General features: G+C 29.5%; 1 protein-coding gene across 6 annotated transcripts in view; it reads left to right on the top strand.

Annotated features, from left to right (window-relative positions):
- Positions 1–22159, top strand: part of LOC149775748 (uncharacterized) — a 178889-nt gene that overhangs the window by 61479 nt on the left and 95251 nt on the right. The window contains exon 1 of one of the 6 annotated variants that reach the window (XM_089944204.1): positions 502–952. The exons of the other annotated variants lie outside the window; for them this stretch is intronic. Coding sequence (XP_089800330.1) covers positions 875–952 — 78 coding nt within the window. The 5' untranslated portion in view covers positions 502–874. Of the gene's footprint in view, positions 1–501; positions 953–22159 lie in introns of those variants that run through there. 6 annotated transcript variants of the gene reach the window in all.

Consider the following 22159-nt stretch of genomic DNA (forward strand, 5'->3'; position numbering starts at 1 on the left):
TATCTTCATATAATGCAGCTATGCGTACCAGAAAATGTTAGTCATTGTTTGACTTTTCGGAGTACCCTTCCTACTGTGAAACAAGAGTTTCGTGTCTTTAACTTCACGACACAAGCTGATGAGGATTTGTCGAATATTGGTCAAACTTGGACATAACATACTAACGAAGGCAATCAAACATCTACAAATATTTTGGAACCATTGTGTCAGTATTGCAAGAGAGTTACGTTGATTATTTAGAGTTGTTTTTAGGGATTATTGAGAATTGACTCCAGATTTCTCTGAGGCTTTTGATGTTGCTTCTATTATACATAGACATCACCTTTTGAAAATATTTAAAGAAGATTGTCATGGAGTTGGTTGTTGGTGATTTTTTGGTTGATAGTGATTTATAAAGCCATTTTGAAGCTGGATATTTTGATTAAAATTGTTGAAAATTGCCGTACGTGTTTATCAGAAATATGCCAGTTGGCTGAATTCAATTACACGTAATAGTAAAAGTTCATGTTACAGTTGTTCAGGCGAATTTTCTGAGTGTGCGCAGAATTTTATGTTTTTCTCAAACCTGGAATGTGTGTATGTGCATATTAAATTGATACTTGGAGTCACATTGGAAAAGATTGAATAGAAATTGCTATTTTGAAAAATATATTTTCCACACGTGTTTTTCCTTGGAACCCGTTCGGATGATTCGTACGTGACTCTCATTCCACTGTAACATATAACAGGACAAGACTATTCTGATTTTTAATCCGTTATTGACTCCAGGGCTAAAGCGGTTGATGAGACTGGTGAAACTGACATTTAATCTGAACACATACATCATTATTTACTGTGGAAAGTGTCAGGTGAATTTTAATGTAATCGTCTAGTAATGAGTTCTTTTTTAACACCAGCCTCACTGAGGGTTGCTAAGTGTCCTAGGAGAGTTCAATCTGTTGATAAAACTAAGGTAAGCATTTAATATTGCATGGGATATTGTATACATATATATGTATTTACTTTTTTTGGAGAGAGATGCTGACCCATCTTTCAAAATACAAATTAATTAGAAATAAATTTCATGTTCAGGTGTAGAAACTATGCAACTATGTAAAGTTTTCTAAAATAAACGTTGTGTTGGTAAAACATGTAACCTTTACTTCCCATGTTTGTTTTACCTGCCAAATCTGTGCCCATCATGTGAAGTCTCCTGAGGTAAAGATTTGTGCAGAGGTCAAAGCCAATGACATGTCTGAATTCGTCTTGTCATTTCCCCAAAAGTAGTTATTTCAATTTATTTATGCCACCCCACTCACCCCACCCCAACCCCCTTAGCCCAGCCCCCCCCCCCGGGGGGGGGCTGCATCAACATTTTGAAGCAATCACGTGCATATACAGACCACCCTCAGTCCTATTGTAAGATCGGAGGTCTCTCTCTCTTGAACTGTGTGATACATGGCGGTACCAACACAGCAATGTCTGATAAGCAGAATGTTATAACTCCAATCAATCTTTCTCTAAAAAGCATCAGGATAATAAGACATCATAGAAATTCCCAGATCTGTCTTGTTGCATTAGCAGATTATGAGCATTTTAATGGACAAAATTCATATGCCTATATTATTGCATTAGCAGATTCTGGGCATGCTATAGACAAAATAACCAAATCTGTCTTTTTCCATTAGCAGATTCTGGGCATGCTATAGACAAAATAACCAAATCTGTCTTTTTCCATTAGCAGATTCTGGGCATGCTATAGACAAAATAACCAAATCTGTCTTTTTCCATTAGCAGATTCTGGGCATGCTATAGACAAAATAACCAAATCTGTCTTTTTCCATTAGCAGATTCTGGGCATGCTATAGACAAAATAACCAAATCTGTCTTTTTCTATTAGCAGATTCTGGGCATGCTATAGACAAAATAACCAAATCTGTCTTTTTCCATTAGCAGATTCTGAGCAGTCTGTGGACAAAATAACCAAATCTGTTTTTTCTTATTGCATTATCGAATTCTGAGCATTCTGTTACATGGGCGAATTCCTAAATCTGTCTTGCTTGCTGTATCGGCAGAATCTGAGCATTCTGTTATACAGGCAAAATTCGAAGATTTTTTTTGTTGCAACTGCATTAGCAAAATCTGAGCATTCTGTGGGTCAAATTCACAAACCTGTCTTTGCTTCCAACATTATAAGATTCTGAACATTCTAGCCGAGTTTGTAGATCTGTGTTTTCTTGTGGTGTTAGAAGAGTCTGAGTATTCTGTGGTAGAATTGATAGACTTTTTACAGAATTATAAATGCTTTGATAATCTTGATAAACTTTGTACAGAATTTTTAAAAAAATGTTGATAGACTTTACACAGCATTAAAATAGGATAGAAGATACTACGGATTAGTTTTCATGTTTTTGCACAAGCCCATCAGGGATGATTTTTATAGCCAAAGAACCTACATTAATTAAATCTGATTGGTATGTAGCATTATAAGAGTATAAGAGTTACCAACCTTTGGAACTCTTTTAGTATAGAAAAACTGATACAGTCTACAGCATTGAGGATAAACAGTACAGGGCCTGTCAGTAGCTAGTCAATACAGAGAAGCTACTGTCACAACACAATACAATACATTTGATTACTGAAAATTTTGCCAGGAAACCATATTTGTAAGTTTTTATTCATAACTTGTCTATAAAGACATAACTAAGGAAAGTCTGAGCACAATAATAGTGTTTTTATTTCAAATCTGTATTCCAACACATCTTCTTAAACCTATTCTCTTTCACTTACAGGTGTTTGACCCACACAAAAACCCTGTTTCTAGTTTTGTCAGATAAATGTTACCTTATTAAGTGGTGTACTTTGTTTGACATTTATAGCAATAATTGTCTTTGAAGTTTTGCTAGTGTTGTGTTTTGGGGTTATAAAATTTTGTTTTACATTGTATTTTGCAAGCAGATTTGCCCATTAAGTGCTATTTTATACTCGATGTTTAATTATCACGGTGTTTCTTAAACATTCGTGCTGTAAAATGATGCAGTTAAACCTGAATTGAGATACCTAATTCATAAGACAAAGCTAAAGCAAGTGAGCACTTTAGTTTGATGTATATGATGACGTTATACAAGCAAGTCAAAGTAACAATGTACCACACAAAATACGGTTTTAACACTGTGTGACATAAGAGAACAATCATGTGATGAAAAATATAGAGAGATGTTCTCCACTTTGTTTTACTCTGCCAAATGCAATCATGCACACATAGGAATGTGACAAAAGCAAGTGTTACCTTATAGTTAACTATAGGAATCCTAGAAAAATAAGTTTTGTCACTGACTACTGACTTTTATGTGCTTTATTACATTATTTTGAGAACTGTGATATTTACTGAACCGTGTTTTATCCAGAAAAGTGTAATATACATAACTTTGGTATAACAGGCACTATCAAACTTTGTTAAATAATAGTGGTTTAAAAAGGAAATGAAGGTATAAAACCAAATTTCACATTTTTTCTTTCAACCTGTATTGTTATACATATATATTATCAGTATTGGTGTGCATGTGCACACGCATGTGTGTGTGTGTATATATATATATATATATATATATATATATATATATATATATATATATATATATATATATATATATAATGGGGAGAACTTTAATTAACTATAGAAATATGAGAAAAGTAAGTGTTATATTAGAAAATCAGTTATATTAATGAGCAATATTTTTTACATGAATGCATGTAATATTTTAAGAAGAACTGTGGATACCAAACAAAATGTATGTACAGTAAATGCAACTATTTTTCCTTCTTAAAACTAATTTATGACACTGAGAACTGGTTGTGTGATATAAACACATTGTGAATGGCCACCGATCTTGAGTAACCACTTTTTATAGTCAGGGAAGGCGGTTTTTCAAGACAGATTGAGATATTCTGGTAATTTTGAAAACAATTGATTTCCTGTAAACCATGGAGTCCTTCGCAAGTTTTGGGACTGTTTGACCTGAAACGCAGATCAGTCCTTACATGCATTTTCTGTCTTGATGTTTCTTGTTTAAGCAAAATCACCAGCATAAGTATTTTTAAAGGTTTACCAGATTTTGTTTATTTGTCTTATGAATTAGTTCATTTTTGCTCCTGTTCAGTGTTCAAATTCATGTTACCATTCAGTTTAATTAAAAAATAAATATGCTTATATAGTTAAAAATTGACACCAGAGTCACTTACAAAAACAATTCCACATCAGGAATCTGGAAAAGGAAACATACTTGTGTCATCCTGGTAACACTGAGTTTCCTGATTCAATTACAGATGTTTGAACAATATCATCAGTGTTTGTTTGTGTGTTTCTCTGTCAATGAAATTTCTACTCCAGTGAAGACAGTGAATTGATCAGATGTATGCCCCTAACAACTCAGCCATTCTTTTCATGACTGCACAATGAAGTATTTGTTAATGGGAGTGAAAACCAATATAGATAGTCTATTAAATGAAACTGCACCTTAAGGCTTGTTCACAGAGTATTAGATATTTTGTAAAATTGAATAGAATAAATATGTACATTGTTCTTCCTAGTTAGTGACAGGGAACTTGATATCAATGTTTTGAGTTTGCTTTGTTCATCTTGAGAGCACATTGTTCTACTGTATGCATTTCAAGTCCTGTTTCTTGAATTGGAGGTAAACCGAATATAGTTTCTTTTGTATTAACCAACCCTTGTACCTAATTCTTCCTCTTAATGGAGGATTGACCAGAAAATGTACATACAGTATATTTTAAAATAAATTTATACTAGCACTTTTGCAAAAGAAAGTCCTGATCAAAGAATAAATTGAGTTCTAATTTATCTTAGTTTAAATTAAAAAGAAATAAGGTATCAAATGTTATAGATAATTTATGTTGGTTTTCAATTTCAATATCGGTTTCAGATATTTCTATGTTTACTAAGTTCATCATGTTTACTCAGTTTCTTTAGGTACTTAATGACCCAGTGGTACATGTATTTAATGTTTTTACTGATTTAATTAAATATTTAATAATAATAATAATAATTTCTAGGAAAGAAAATGAAATACATCAATCAGTACATGAATAATTTTTTCTAAAGGTTTGAGCAGAAGGCTTAAAGATATATAAATATCATCACCTATTGTGACAAGGCGAGAAGATACCTGTGTGTGTGTGTGTGTGTGTGTGATTTGGATTTTTAACATAGCTTTAACAATTTTTTAGCCACATCGCTATGCTGTCTGCACTTTGGCAGTTTATATTGATTTGTAGCACTGGAGCATCATGCCGCAGACATGTAGCATGATGTCCCACCCAGTCACATTATCCTGATTATCCTGACACCAGGCTGACCAGTCCTAACACTAACCTCTTAATGCTGAGCATCTAGTGAGGCAGCTGTTAGTACCATTTTTGTAAGTCTTTGGTATGACTCTGCCAGGGTTTGAACCCATGACCACCCTCATCCAAGGTGGAGACTTCAATCACTAGGCCACCAGAGCAGTCCAAGAACATATCAGTTGAATAATCTTAAGAAATAATGATCAGAACAAACTAAAACTAAAATTGTACATTTTGTCCCAAGTAATGAGAGAGAGAGAGAGAGCAAACATGATGTCTCTACTCTTACAAGATATAATAATCTAATTATCAGTTCTCCAAGTATACATGTATTAGTCTACAGGCATGAATAATATTTCTTTCCTAAAAATTCTAAATGATTTATGATGCAACCTGAATCGGAATAAACATCCGCACATGTAGATCACTGTTTTGGAATCTTTCTGTTGAGTCTATAATACTGAAACACTCTATGCCCTTTTCTTGAAAATTCCCAAATAATATCAATTTTGTCTTTGATATAACACCCAGATTCACAATTGAACATCAGGTACATATTAAAGACAACCATGAAGTGGATGTCAGTACAAGTATTTTACTTAACTGATGACTCTAAATGTGACATGTTTACTGCATCCTCAACATCACAACTAAATCAAATACTGGCGCAGTATAATTTTACTAAACATTATCTTGGAAGCTACTAGAGTCACATGAACTACTCAAACATGCATTAATTTATAATCACATAAACTACTCAAACATGCCTTGATTTATAATCACATAAACTATTCCAACATGCCTTGATTTATAATCACATAAACTACTCAAACATGCCTTGATTTATAATCACATAAACTGTTGAAACATGCCTTGATTTATAATCACATAAATTACTCAAACATGCCTTGATTTATAATCACATAAACTACTAAAACATGCCTTGATTTATAATCACATAAACTACTCAAACATGCCTTGATTTATAATCACATAAACTACTCAAACATGCCTTGTATTATAATCACATGAACTACTCAAACATGTATCGATTTATAATCACATAAACTACTCAAACATGCCTTGATTTGTAATCACATAAACTACTCAAACATGCCTTGATTTGTAATCACATAAACTACTCAAACATGCCTTGATTTATAATCACATGAACTACTCAAACATGCATTAATTTATAATCACATAAACTACTCAAACATGCCTTGTATTATAATCACATAAACTACTCAAACATGCCTTGATTTATAATCACATAAGCTACTCAAACATGCCTTGTATTATAATCACATAAACTACTCAAACATGCCTTGATTTATTATCACATAAACTACTCAAACATGTATTGATTTGTAATCACATAAACTACTAAAACATGCCTTGATTTATAATCACATAAACTACTAAAACATGCCTTGATTTGTAATCACATAAACTATTGAAACATGCCTTGATTTGTGATCACATAAACTACTAAAACATGCCTTGATTTATAATCACATAAACTACTCAAACATGTATTGATTTGTAATCACATAAACTACTAAAACATGCCTTGATTTATAATCACATAAACTACTAAAACATGCCTTGATTTGTAATCACATAAACTATTGAAACATGCCTTGATTTGTGATCACATAAACTACTAAAACATGCCTTGATTTATAATCACATAAACTACTCAAACATGTATTGATTTGTAATCACATAAACTACTAAAACATGCCTTGATTTATAATCACATAAACTACTAAAACATGCCTTGATTTGTAATCACATAAACTATTGAAACATGCCTTGATTTATAATCACATAAGGTGGTGCTCTACAGTTTCATATTTTGCATAGGGTTAGGATTTTAAAGAAAAAGAATTTCCACCGGCTTTCCTCACTGGTTATACTGGCTGTTTAAAAAAGACCTTGTATATCTTAGGTATAATGCAAAGAACCTTTAATTCCCTTTATTTTGGTGTACGATTGATGGGTGTACTACGGGTTATAGAGTATACAGCTTGGCCTTACTTCAAATGTGCACCTTTAAAAAAAGTGCTAGCTCTACTTGGTCATTTTCACTTCCTGAACTTCAGAGGTAAATTGTATAAAAAAGAGCCGATAACTTTTTTTACATTTTATATATTTGGTAATTCATTCATTGCACTTTCAGAAGGTGGTATTGTCTAGTCTGGCAAAATTCATTTTCCCTATTTTAATAGCTGCTATGTATAGTGTACTTTAGACTAATTCAGACTGATTTTTTAACACAAGGGAACAGTCATTTTAGTTAGCATTGTGCTTAAATCATGTAAAATTTCCAAGAGTACGATATCCAAAAGAAATATCATCCACATTACATTAATGTAGCATAGAGGTATGCAAACATTCTCTCCACTGTGCATGTTTTAAATGCGAACTATTTCACCTTACATACGTCACTCTCTCAAAAGTACATATTATCTGGTGAGCGCCACCTAAACTATTCCAACATGCCTTGATTTATAATCACATAAACTATTGAAACATGCCTTGATTTGTGATCACATAAACTATTGAAACATGCCTTCATTTGTGATCACATAAACTATTGAAACATGCCTTGATTTGTGATCACATAAACTATTGAAACATGCCTTGATTTATAATCACATAAACTATTGAAACATGCCTTGATTTGTGATCACATAAACTATTGAAACATGCCTTGCTTTATAATCACATAAACTACTAAAACATGCCTTGATTTATAATCACATAAACTACTCAAACATGCCTTGATTTATAATCACATAAACTACTCAAACATGCCTTGATTTGTAATCACATAAACTACTCAAACATGCCTTGATTTATAATCACATAAACTATTGAAACATGCCTTGATTTATAATCACATAAACTACTCAAACATGCCTTGATTTGTAATCACATAAACTACTCAAACACGCCTTGATTTATAATCACATAAACTATTGAAACATGCCTTGATTTATAATCACATCAAACTACTCAAACATGCCTTGATTTATAATCACATAAACTACTAAAACATGCCTTGATTTATAATCACATAAACTACTAAAACATGCCTTGCTTTGTAATCACATAAACTATTGAAACATGCCTTGATTTGTGATCACATAAACTATTGAAACATGCATTAATTTATAATCACATAAACTACTCAAACATGCCTTGATTTATAATCACATAAACTACTCAAACATGCCTTGATTTATAATCGCATAAACTACTCAAACATGCCTTGATTTATAATCACATAAACTATTGAAACATGCCTTGATTTGTGATCACATAAACTATTGAAACATGCCTTGATTTATAATTACATAAACTGTTGAAACATGCCTTGATTTGTGATCACATAAACTATTGAAACATGCATTAATTTATAATCACATAAACTACTCAAACATGCCTTGATTTATAATCACATAAACTACTAAAACATGCCTTGATTTATAATCACATAAACTATTGAAACATGCCTTGATTTGTGATCACATAAACTACTCAAGCATGCCTTGATTTATAATCACATAAACTACTAAAACATGCCTTGATTTATAATCACATAAACTACTAAAACATGCCTTGATTTGTAATCACATAAACTATTGAAACATGCCTTGATTTGTGATCACATAAACTATTGAAACATGCATTAATTTATAATCACATAAACTACTCAAACATGCCTTGATTTATAATCACATAAACTACTCAAACATGCCTTGATTTATAATCACATAAACTACTCAAATATGCCTTGATTTATAATCACATAAACTATTGAAACATGCCTTGATTTGTGATCACATAAACTATTGAAACATGCCTTGATTTATAATTACATAAACTGTTGAAACATGCCTTGATTTGTGATCACATAAACTATTGAAACATGCATTAATTTATAATCACATAAACTACTAAAACATGCCTTGATTTATAATCACATAAACTACTAAAACATGCCTTGATTTATAATCACATAAACTACTCAAACATGCCTTGATTTATAATCACATAAACTACTCAAACATGCCTTGATTTATAATCACATAAACTACTCAAACATGCCTTGATTTGTAATCACATAAACTACTCAAACATGCCTTGATTTATAATCACATAAACTATTGAAACATGCCTTGATTTATAATCACATAAAACTATTCAAACATGCCTTGATTTGTGATCACATAAACTATTGAAACATGCCTTGATTTATAATTACATAAACTGTTGAAACATGCCTTGATTTGTGATCACATAAACTATTGAAACATGCATTAATTTATAATCACATAAACTACTAAAACATGCCTTGATTTGTAATCACATAAACTATTGAAACATGCCTTGATTTGTGATCACATAAACTATTGAAACATGCATTAATTTATAATCACATAAACTACTCAAACATGCCTTGATTTATAATCACATAAACTACTCAAACATGCCTTGATTTATAATCACATAAACTATTGAAACATGCCTTGATTTATAATCACATAAACTATTGAAACATGCCTTGATTTGTGATCACATAAACTATTGAAACATGCCTTGATTTATAATTACATAAACTGTTGAAACATGCCTTGATTTGTGATCACATAAACTATTGAAACATGCCTTGATTTATAATCACATAAACTACTCAAACATGCCTTGATTTATAATCACATAAACTACTCAAACATGCCTTGATTTATAATCACATAAACTATTGAAACATGCCTTGATTTATAATCACATAAAACTACTCAAACATGCCTTGATTTATAATCACATAAAACTACTCAAGCATGCCTTGATTTATAATTACATAAACTACTCAAACATGCCTTGATTTATAATCACATAAACTATTGAAACATGCCTTGATTTATAATCACATAAAACTACTCAAACATGCCTTGATTTATAATCACATAAAACTACTCAAGCATGCCTTGATTTATAATTACATAAACTACTCAAACATGCCTTGATTTATAATCACATAAACTATTGAAACATGCCTTGATTTATAATCACATAAAACTACTCAAACATGCCTTGATTTATAATCACATAAACTACTCAAACATGCCTTGATTTATAATCACATAAACTATTGAAACATGCCTTGATTTATAATCACATAAAACTACTCAAACATGCCTTGATTTATAATCACATAAAACTACTCAAGCATGCCTTGATTTATAATTACATAAACTACTGAAACATGCCTTGATTTATAATCACATAAACTATTGAAACATGCCTTGATTTATAATCACATAAAACTACTCAAACATGCCTTGATTTATAATAACATAAACTGTTGAAACATGCCTTGATTTATAATCACATTAAACTACTCAAACATGCCTTGATTTATAATCACATAAACTATTGAAACATGCCTTGATTTATAATCACATAAAACTCCTCAAACATGCCTTGATTTATAATCACACAAACTATTGAAACATGCCTTGATTTATAATCACATAAAACTACTCAAACATGCCTTGATTTATAATCACATAAAACTACTAAAACATGCCTTGATTTGTAATCACATAAACTACTCAAACATGCCTTGATTTATAATCACATAAACTACTCAAACATGTATTGATTTATAATCACATAAACTACTCAAACATGCCTTGATTTGTAATCACATAAACTACTAAAACATGCCTTGATTTATAATCACATAAACTACTCAAACATGCCTTGATTTGTAATCACATAAAACTACTCAAACATGCCTTGTATTATAATCACATAAACTACTCAAACATGCCTTGATTTATAATTACATAAAATACTCAAACATGCCTTGATTTATAATTACATAAAACTAATCAAACATGCCTTGATTTATAATCACATAAAACTACTCAAACATGCCTTGTATTATAATCACATAAACTACTCAAACATGCCTTGATTTATAATCACATGAACTACTCAAACATGCCTTGTATTATAATCACATAAACTACTCAAACATGCCTTGATTTATAATCACATAAAACTACTCAAACATGCCTTGATTTATAATCACATAAACTATTGAAACATGCCTTGATTTATAATCACATAAACTACTCAAATATGCCTTGATTTATAATTACATAAACTACTCAACCATGCCTTGATTTATAATTACATAAAACTAATCAAACATGCCTTGATTTATAATCACATAAAACTACTCAAACATGCCTTGTATTATAATCACATAAACTACTCAAACATGCCTTGATTTATAATCACATGAACTACTCAAACATGCCTTGTATTATAATCACATAAACTACTCAAACATGCCTTGATTTATAATTACATAAACTACTCAAACATGCCTTGATTTATAATCACATAAACTGTTGAAACATGCCTTGATTTGTGATCACATAAACTATTGAAACATGCCTTGATTTATAATCACATAAAACTACTCAAACATGCCTTGATTTATAATCACATAAAACTACTCAAGCATGCCTTGATTCATAATCACATGAACTACTCAAACATGCCTTGTATTATAATCACATAAACTACTCAAACATGCCTTGATTTATAATTACATAAACTGTTGAAACATGCCTTGATTTATAATTACATAAACTGTTGAAACATGCCTTGATTTATAATCACATAAACTATTGAAACATGCCTTGATTTATAATTACATAAACTACTCAAACATACCTAGATGTATAATTACATAAACTGTTGAAACATGCCTTGATTTGTGATCACATAAACTATTGAAACATGCCTTGATTTATAATCACATAAAACTACTCAAACATGCCTTGATTTATAATCACATAAAACTACTCAAACATGCCTTGATTTATAATCACATGAACTACTCAAACATGCCTTGTATTATAATCACATAAACTACTCAAACATGCCTTGATTTATAATTACATAAACTGTTGAAACATGCCTTGATTTGTGATCACATAAACTATTGAAACATGCCTTGATTTATAATCACATAAACTACTCAAACATGCCTTGATTTATAATCACATAAACTACTCAAACATGCCTTGATTTATAATCACATAAACTATTGAAACATGCCTTGATTTATAATCACATAAAACTACTCAAACATGCCTTGATTTATAATTACATAAACTGTTGAAACATGCCTTGATTTGTAATCAATAAACTATTGAAACATGCCTTGATTTGTGATCACATAAACTATTGAAACATGCCTTGATTTATAATCACATAAACTACTAAAACATACCTTGATTTGTAATCACATAAACTACTCAAACATGCCTTGATTTGTAATCACATAAACTACTCAAACATGCCTTGATTTATAATCACATAAACTACTCAAACATGCCTTGATTTATAATCACATAAACTATTCAAACATGCCTTGATTTATAATCACATAAACTACTCAAACATGCCTTGATTTATAATCACATAAACTACTTAAACATGCCTTGATTTATAATCACATAAACTATTGAAATATGCCTTGATTTATAATCACATAAACTACTCAAACATGCCTTGATTTATAATCACATAAACTACTAAAACATGCCTTGATTTATAATCACATAAACTATTGAAACATGCGTTGATTTATAATCACATAAACTACTCAAACATGCCTTGATTTATAATCACATAAACTACTAAAACATGCCTTGATTTGTAATCACATAAACTATTGAAACATGCCTTGATTTATAATCACATAAACTATTGAAACATGCCTTGATTTATAATCACATAAACTACTAAAACATGCCTTGATTTATAATCACATAAACTATTGAAACATGCCTTGATTTGTAATCACATAAACTATTGAAACATGCCTTGATTTATAATCACATAAACTACTATAACATGCCTTGATTTATAATCACATAAACTACTCAAACATGCCTTGATTTATAATCACATAAACTATTAAAACATGCCTTGATTTGTATTCACATAAACTATTGAAAGATGCCTTGATTTGTTATCACATAAACTATTGAAACATGCCTTGATTTATAATCACATAAACTACTCAAACATGCCTTGATTTATAATCACATAAACTATTGAAACATGCCTTGATTTATAATCACATAAACTACTCAAACATGCCTTGATTTATAATCACATAAACTACTAAAACATGCCTTGATTTATAATCACATAAGCTACTAAAACATGCCTTGATTTGTAATCACATAAACTATTGAAACATGCCTTGATTTGTGATCACATAAACTATTGAAACATGCATTAATTTATAATCACATAAACTACTCAAACATGCCTTGATTTATAATCACATAAACTACTCAAACATGCCTTGATTTATAATCACATAAACTACTCAAATATGCCTTGATTTATAATCACATAAACTATTGAAACATGCCTTGATTTGTGATCACATAAACTATTGAAACATGCCTTGATTTATAATTACATAAACTGTTGAAACATGCCTTGATTTGTGATCACATAAACTATTGAAACATGCATTAATTTATAATCACATAAACTACTAAAACATGCCTTGATTTATAATCACATAAACTACTAAAACATGCCTTGATTTATGATCACATAAACTACTCAAACATGCCTTGATTTATAATCACATAAACTACTCAAACATGCCTTGATTTATAATCACATAAACTACTCAAACATGCCTTGATTTATAATCACATAAACTACTCAAACATGCCTTGATTTGTAATCACATAAACTACTCAAACATGCCTTGATTTATAATCACATAAACTATTGAAACATGCCTTGATTTATAATCACATAAAACTATTCAAACATGCCTTGATTTGTGATCACATAAACTATTGAAACATGCCTTGATTTATAATTACATAAACTGTTGAAACATGCCTTGATTTGTGATCACATAAACTATTGAAACATGCATTAATTTATAATCACATAAACTACTAAAACATGCCTTGATTTGTAATCACATAAACTATTGAAACATGCCTTGATTTGTGATCACATAAACTATTGAAACATGCATTAATTTATAATCACATAAACTACTCAAACATGCCTTGATTTATAATCACATAAACTACTCAAACATGCCTTGATTTATAATCACATAAACTATTGAAACATGCCTTGATTTATAATCACATAAACTATTGATACATGCCTTGATTTGTGATCACATAAACTATTGAAACATGCCTTGATTTATAATTACATAAACTGTTGAAACATGCCTTGATTTGTGATCACATAAACTATTGAAACATGCCTTGATTTATAATCACATAAACTACTCAAACATGCCTTGATTTATAATCACATAAACTACTCAAACATGCCTTGATTTATAATCACATAAACTATTGAAACATGCCTTGATTTATAATCACATAAAACTACTCAAACATGCCTTGATTTATAATCACATAAAACTACTCAAGCATGCCTTGATTTATAATTACATAAACTACTCAAACATGCCTTGATTTATAATCACATAAACTATTGAAACATGCCTTGATTTATAATCACATAAAACTACTCAAACATGCCTTGATTTATAATCACATAAAACTACTCAAGCATGCCTTGATTTATAATTACATGAACTACTCAAACATGCCTTGATTTATAATCACATAAACTATTGAAACATGCCTTGATTTATAATCACAGAAAACTACTCAAACATGCCTTGATTTATAATCACATAAACTACTCAAACATGCCTTGATTTATAATCACATAAACTATTGAAACATGCCTTGATTTATAATCACATAAAACTACTCAAACATGCCTTGATTTATAATCACATAAAACTACTCAAGCATGCCTTGATTTATAATTACATAAACTACTGAAACATGCCTTGATTTATAATCACATAAACTATTGAAACATGCCTTGATTTATAATTACATAAAACTACTCAAACATGCCTTGATTTATAATAACATAAACTGTTGAAACATGCCTTGATTTATAATCACATTAAACTACTCAAACATGCCTTGATTTATAATCACATAAACTATTGAAACATGCCTTGATTTATAATCACATAAAACTCCTCAAACATGCCTTGATTTATAATCACATAAACTGTTGAAACATGCCTTGATTTATAATCACATAAAACTACTCAAACATGCCTTGATTTATAATCACATAAAACTACTCAAACATGCCTTGATTTGTAATCACATAAACTACTCAAACATGCCTTGATTTATAATCACATAAACTACTCAAACATGTATTGATTTATAATCACATAAACTACTCAAACATGCCTTGATTTGTAATCACATAAACTACTAAAACATGCCTTGATTTATAATCACATAAACTACTCAAACATGCCTTGATTTGTAATCACATAAAACTACTCAAACATGCCTTGTATTATAATCACATAAACTACTCAAACATGCCTTGATTTATAATCACATGAACTACTCAAACATGCCTTGTATTATAATCACATAAACTACTCAAACATGCCTTGATTTATAATCACATAAAACTACTCAAACATGCCTTGATTTATAATCACATAAACTATTGAAACATGCCTTGATTTATAATCACATAAACTACTCAAATATGCCTTGATTTATAATTACATAAAATACTCAAACATGCCTTGATTTATAATTACATAAAACTAATCAAACATGCCTTGATTTATAATCACATAAAACTACTCAAACATGCCTTGTATTATAATCACATAAACTACTCAAACATGCCTTGATTTATAATCACATGAACTACTCAAACATGCCTTGTATTATAATCACATAAACTACTCAAACATGCCTTGATTTATAATCACATAAAACTACTCAAACATGCCTTGATTTATAATCACATAAACTATTGAAACATGCCTTGATTTATAATCACATAAACTACTCAAATATGCCTTGATTTATAATTACATAAACTACTCAACCATGCCTTGATTTATAATTACATAAAACTACTCAAACATGCCTTGATTTATAATCACATAAAACTACTCAAACATGCCTTGTATTATAATCACATAAACTACTCAAACATGCCTTGATTTATAATCACATGAACTACTCAAACATGCCTTGTATTATAATCACATAAACTACTCAAACATGCCTTGATTTATAATTACATAAACTACTCAAACATGCCTTGATTTATAATCACATAAACTGTTGAAACATGCCTTGATTTGTGATCACATAAACTATTGAAACATGCCTTGATTTATAATCACATAAAACTACTCAAACATGCCTTGATTTATAATCACATAAAACTACTCAAGCATGCCTTGATTTATAATCACATGAACTACTCAAACATGCCTTGTATTATAATCACATAAACTACTCAAACATGCCTTGATTTATAATTACATAAACTGTTGAAACATGCCTTGATTTATAATTACATAAACTGTTGAAACATGCCTTGATTTATAATCACATAAACTATTGAAACATGCCTTGATTTATAATTACATAAACTACTCAAACATGCCTTGATTTATAATTACATAAACTGTTGAAACATGCCTTGATTTGTGATCACATAAACTATTGAAACATGCCTTGATTTATAATCACATAAAACTACTCAAACATGCCTTGATTTATAATCACATAAAACTACTCAAGCATGCCTTGATTTATAATCACATGAACTACTCAAACATGCCTTGTATTATAATCACATAAACTACTCAAACATGCCTTGATTTTTAATTACATAAACTGTTGAAACATGCCTTGATTTGTGATCACATAAACTATTGAAACATGCCTTGATTTATAATCACATAAACTACTCAAACATGCCTTGATTTATAATCACATAAACTACTCAAACATGCCTTGATTTATAATCACATAAACTATTGAAGCATGCCTTGATTTATAATCACATAAAACTACTCAAACATGCCTTGATTTATAATTACATAAACTGTTGAAACAGGCCTTGATTTTTGATCACATAAACTATTGAAACATGCCTTGATTTATAATCACATAAACTACTCAAACATGCCTTGATTTATAATCACATAAAACTACTCAAACATGCCTTGATTTATAATCACATAAAACTACTCAAGCATGCCTTGATTTATAATCACATAAACTACTCAAACATGCCTTGATTTATAATCACATAAACTATTGAAACATGCCTTGTATTATAATCACATATACTACTCAAACATGCCTTGATTTATAATCACATAAACTACTCAAACATGCCTTGATTTATAATCACATAAAACTACTCAAGCATGCCTTGATTTATAATCACATGAACTACTCAAACATGCCTTGATTTATAATCACATAAACTACTAAAACATGCCTTGATTTGTAATCACATAAACTATTGAAACATGCCTTGATTTGTGATCACATAAACTATTGAAACATGCATTAATTTATAATCACATAAACTACTCAAACATGCCTTGTATTATAATCACATAAACTACTCAAACATGCCTTGATTTATAATCACATAAACTATTGAAATATGCCTTGTATTATAATCACATAAACTACTCAAACATGCCTTGATTTATAATCACATAAACTACTCAAACATGCCTTGTATTATAATCACATAAACTACTCAAACATGCCTTGATTTATAATCACATAAACTATTGAAACATGCCTTGATTTATAATCACATAAAGCTACTCAAACATGCCTTGATTTATAATCACATAAACTACTAAAACATGCCTTGATTTATAATCACATAAACTACTAAAACATGCCTTGATTTGTAATCACATAAACTATTGAAACATGCCTTGATTTGTGATTACATAAACTATTGAAACATGCATTAATTTATAATCACATAAACTACTCAAACATGCCTTGATTTATAATCACATAAACTACTCAAACCTGCCTTGATTTATAATCACATAAACTACTCAAACATGCCTTGATTTATAATCACATAAACTATTGAAACATGCCTTGATTTGTGATCACATAAACTATTGAAACATGCCTTGATTTATAATTACATAAACTGTTGAAACATGCCTTGATTTGTGATCACATAAACTATTGAAGCATGCATTAATTTATAATCACATAAACTACTCAAACATGCCTTGATTTATAATCACATAAACTACTAAAACATGCCTTGATTTATAATCAGATAAACTACTCAAACATGCCTTGATTTATAATCACATAAACTACTAAAACATGCCTTGATTTGTAATCAATAAACTATTGAAACATGCCTTGATTTGTGATCACATAAACTATTGAAACATGCCTTGATTTATAATCACATAAACTACTAAAACATACCTTGATTTGTAATCACATAAACTACTCAAACATGCCTTCATTTGTAATCACATAAACTACTCAAACATGCCTTGATTTATAATCACATAAACTACTCAAACATGCCTTGATTTATAATCACATAAACTATTCAAACATGCCTTGATTTATAATCACATAAACTACTCAAACATGCCTTGATTTATAATCACATAAACTACTTAAACATGCCTTGATTTATAATCACATAAACTATTGAAATATGCCTTGATTTATAATCACATAAACTACTCAAACATGCCTTGATTTATAATCACATAAACTACTAAAACATGCCTTGATTTATAATCACATAAACTATTGAAACATGCCTTGATTTATAATCACATAAACTACTCAAACATGCCTTGATTTATAATCACATAAACTACTAAAACATGCCTTGATTTGTAATCACATAAACTATTGAAACATGCCTTGATTTATAATCACATAAACTATTAAAACATGCCTTGATTTATAATCACATAAACTACTAAAACATGCCTTGATTTATAATCACATAAACTATTGAAACATGCCTTGATTTGTAATCACATAAACTATTGAAACATGCCTTGATTTATAATCACATAGACTACTAAAACATGCCTTGATTTATAATCACATAAACTACTCAAACATGCCTTGATTGATAATCACATAAACTATTAAAACATGCCTTGATTTGTATTCACATAAACTATTGAAAGATGCCTTGATTTGTTATCACATAAACTATTGAAACATGCCTTGATTTATAATCACATAAACTACTCAAACATGCCTTGATTTATAATCACATAAACTATTGAAACATGCCTTAATTTATAATCACATAAACTACTCAAACATGCCTTGATTTATAATCACATAAACTACTAAAACATGCCTTGATTTATAATCACATAAACTACTAAAACATGCCTTGATTTGTAATCACATAAACTATTGAAACATGCCTTGATTTGTGATCACATAAACTATTGAAACATGCCTTGATTTATAATCACATAAACTACTCAAACATGCCTTGATTTATAATCACATAAATTACTCAAACATGCCTTGATTTATAATCACATAAACTATTGAAACATGCCTTGATTTGTGATCACAAACTATTGAAACATGCCTTGATTTATAATCACATAAACTACTCAAACATGCCTTGATTTATAATCACATAAACTACTCAAACATGCCTTGATTTGTAATCACATAAACTACTAAAACATGCCTTGATTTGTAATCACATAAACTACTCAAACATGCCTTGATTTATAATCACATAAACTATTCAAACATGCCTTGATTTATAATCACATAAACTATTGAAACATGCTTTGATTTATAATCACATAAACTACTGAAACATGCCTTGATTTATAATGACATAAACTACTAAAACATGCCTTGAGTTATAATGACATAAACTACTAAAACATGCCTTGATTTGTAATCACATAAACTATTGAAACATGCCTTGATTTGTGATCACATAAACTATTGAAACATGCCTTGATTTATAATCACATAAACTACTCAAACATGCCTTGATTTATAATCACATAAACTACTAAAACATGCCTTGATTTGTAATCACATAAACTACTCAAACCTGCCTTGATTTATAATCACATAAACTACTAAAACATACCTTGATTTGTAATCACATAAACTACTCAAACATGCCTTGATTTGTAATCACATAAACTACTCAAACATGCCTTGATTTATAATCACATAAACTACTAAAACATGCCTTGATTTATAATCACATAAACTATTGAAACATGCCTTGATTTATAATCACATAAACTACTCAAACATGCCTTGATTTATAATCACATAAACTACTAAAACATGCCTTGATTTATAATCACATGAACTATTGAAACATGCCTTGATTTATAATCACATAAACTATTGAAACATACCTTGATTTATAATCACATAAACTATTGAAACATGCCTTGATTTATAATCACATAAACTACTAAAACATGCCTTGATTTATAATCACATAAACTATTGAAACATGCCTTGATTTGTAATCACATAAACTATTGAAACATGCCTTGATTTATAATCACATAAACTACTAAAACATGCCTTGATTTATAATCACATAAACTACTCAAACATGCCTTGATTTATAATCACATAAAGTATTAAAACATGCCTTGATTTATAATCACATCAACTATTGAAACATGCCTTGATTTGTGATCACATAAACTATTGAAACATGCCTTGATTTATAATCACATAAACTACTCAAACATGCCTTGATTTATAATCACATAAACTATTGAAACATGCCTTGATTTATAATCACATAAACTACTCAAAGATGCCTTGATTTATAATCACATAAACTACTCAAACATGCCTTGATTTATAATCACATAGACTACTAAAACATGCCTTGATTTGTAATCACATAAACTATTGAAACATGCCTTGATTTGTGATCACATAAACTATTCCAACATGCCTTGATTTATAATCACATAAACTACTCAAACATGCCTTGATTTATAATCACATAAATTACTCAAACATGCCTTGATTTCTAATCACATAAACTATTGGAACATGCCTTGATTTGTGATCACAAACTATTGAAACATGCCTTGATTTATAATCACATAAACTATTGAAACATGCTTTGATTTGTGATCACATAAACTATTGAAACATGCTTTGATTTATAATCACATAAACTACTAAAACATGCCTTGATTTATAATCACATAAACTATTGAAACTTGCCTTGATTTGTGATCATATAAACTATTGAAACATGCTTTGATTTGTGATTACATAAACTATTGAAACATGCCTTGATTTATAATCACATAAACTACTAAAACATGCCTTGATTTATAATCACATAAACTATTGAAACATGCCTTGATTTGTGATCACATAAACTATTGAAACATGCCTTGATTTATAATCACATGAACAATTGAAACATGCCTTGATTTATAATCACATAAACTACTCAAACATGCCTTGATTTTTAGTCACATAAACTACTAAAACATGCCTTGATTTATAATCACATAAACTACTCAAACATGCCTTCATTTGTAATCACATAAACTACTCAAACATGCCTTGATTTATAATCACATAACCTATTGAAACATGCCTTGATTTATAATCACATAAACTACTAAAACATGCCTTGATTTATAATCACATAAACTACTAAAACATGCCTTGATTTGTAATCACATAAACTATTGAAACATGCCTTGATTTGTGATCACATAAACTATTGAAACATGCCTTGATTTATAATCACATAAACTACTAAAACATGCCTTGATTTGTAATCA

This window comes from Sinohyriopsis cumingii, chromosome 19 (assembly GCF_028554795.1).
Source record: "Sinohyriopsis cumingii isolate HCF-2022 chromosome 19, ASM2855479v2, whole genome shotgun sequence".
Taxonomy (NCBI): domain Eukaryota; kingdom Metazoa; phylum Mollusca; class Bivalvia; order Unionida; family Unionidae; genus Sinohyriopsis; species Sinohyriopsis cumingii.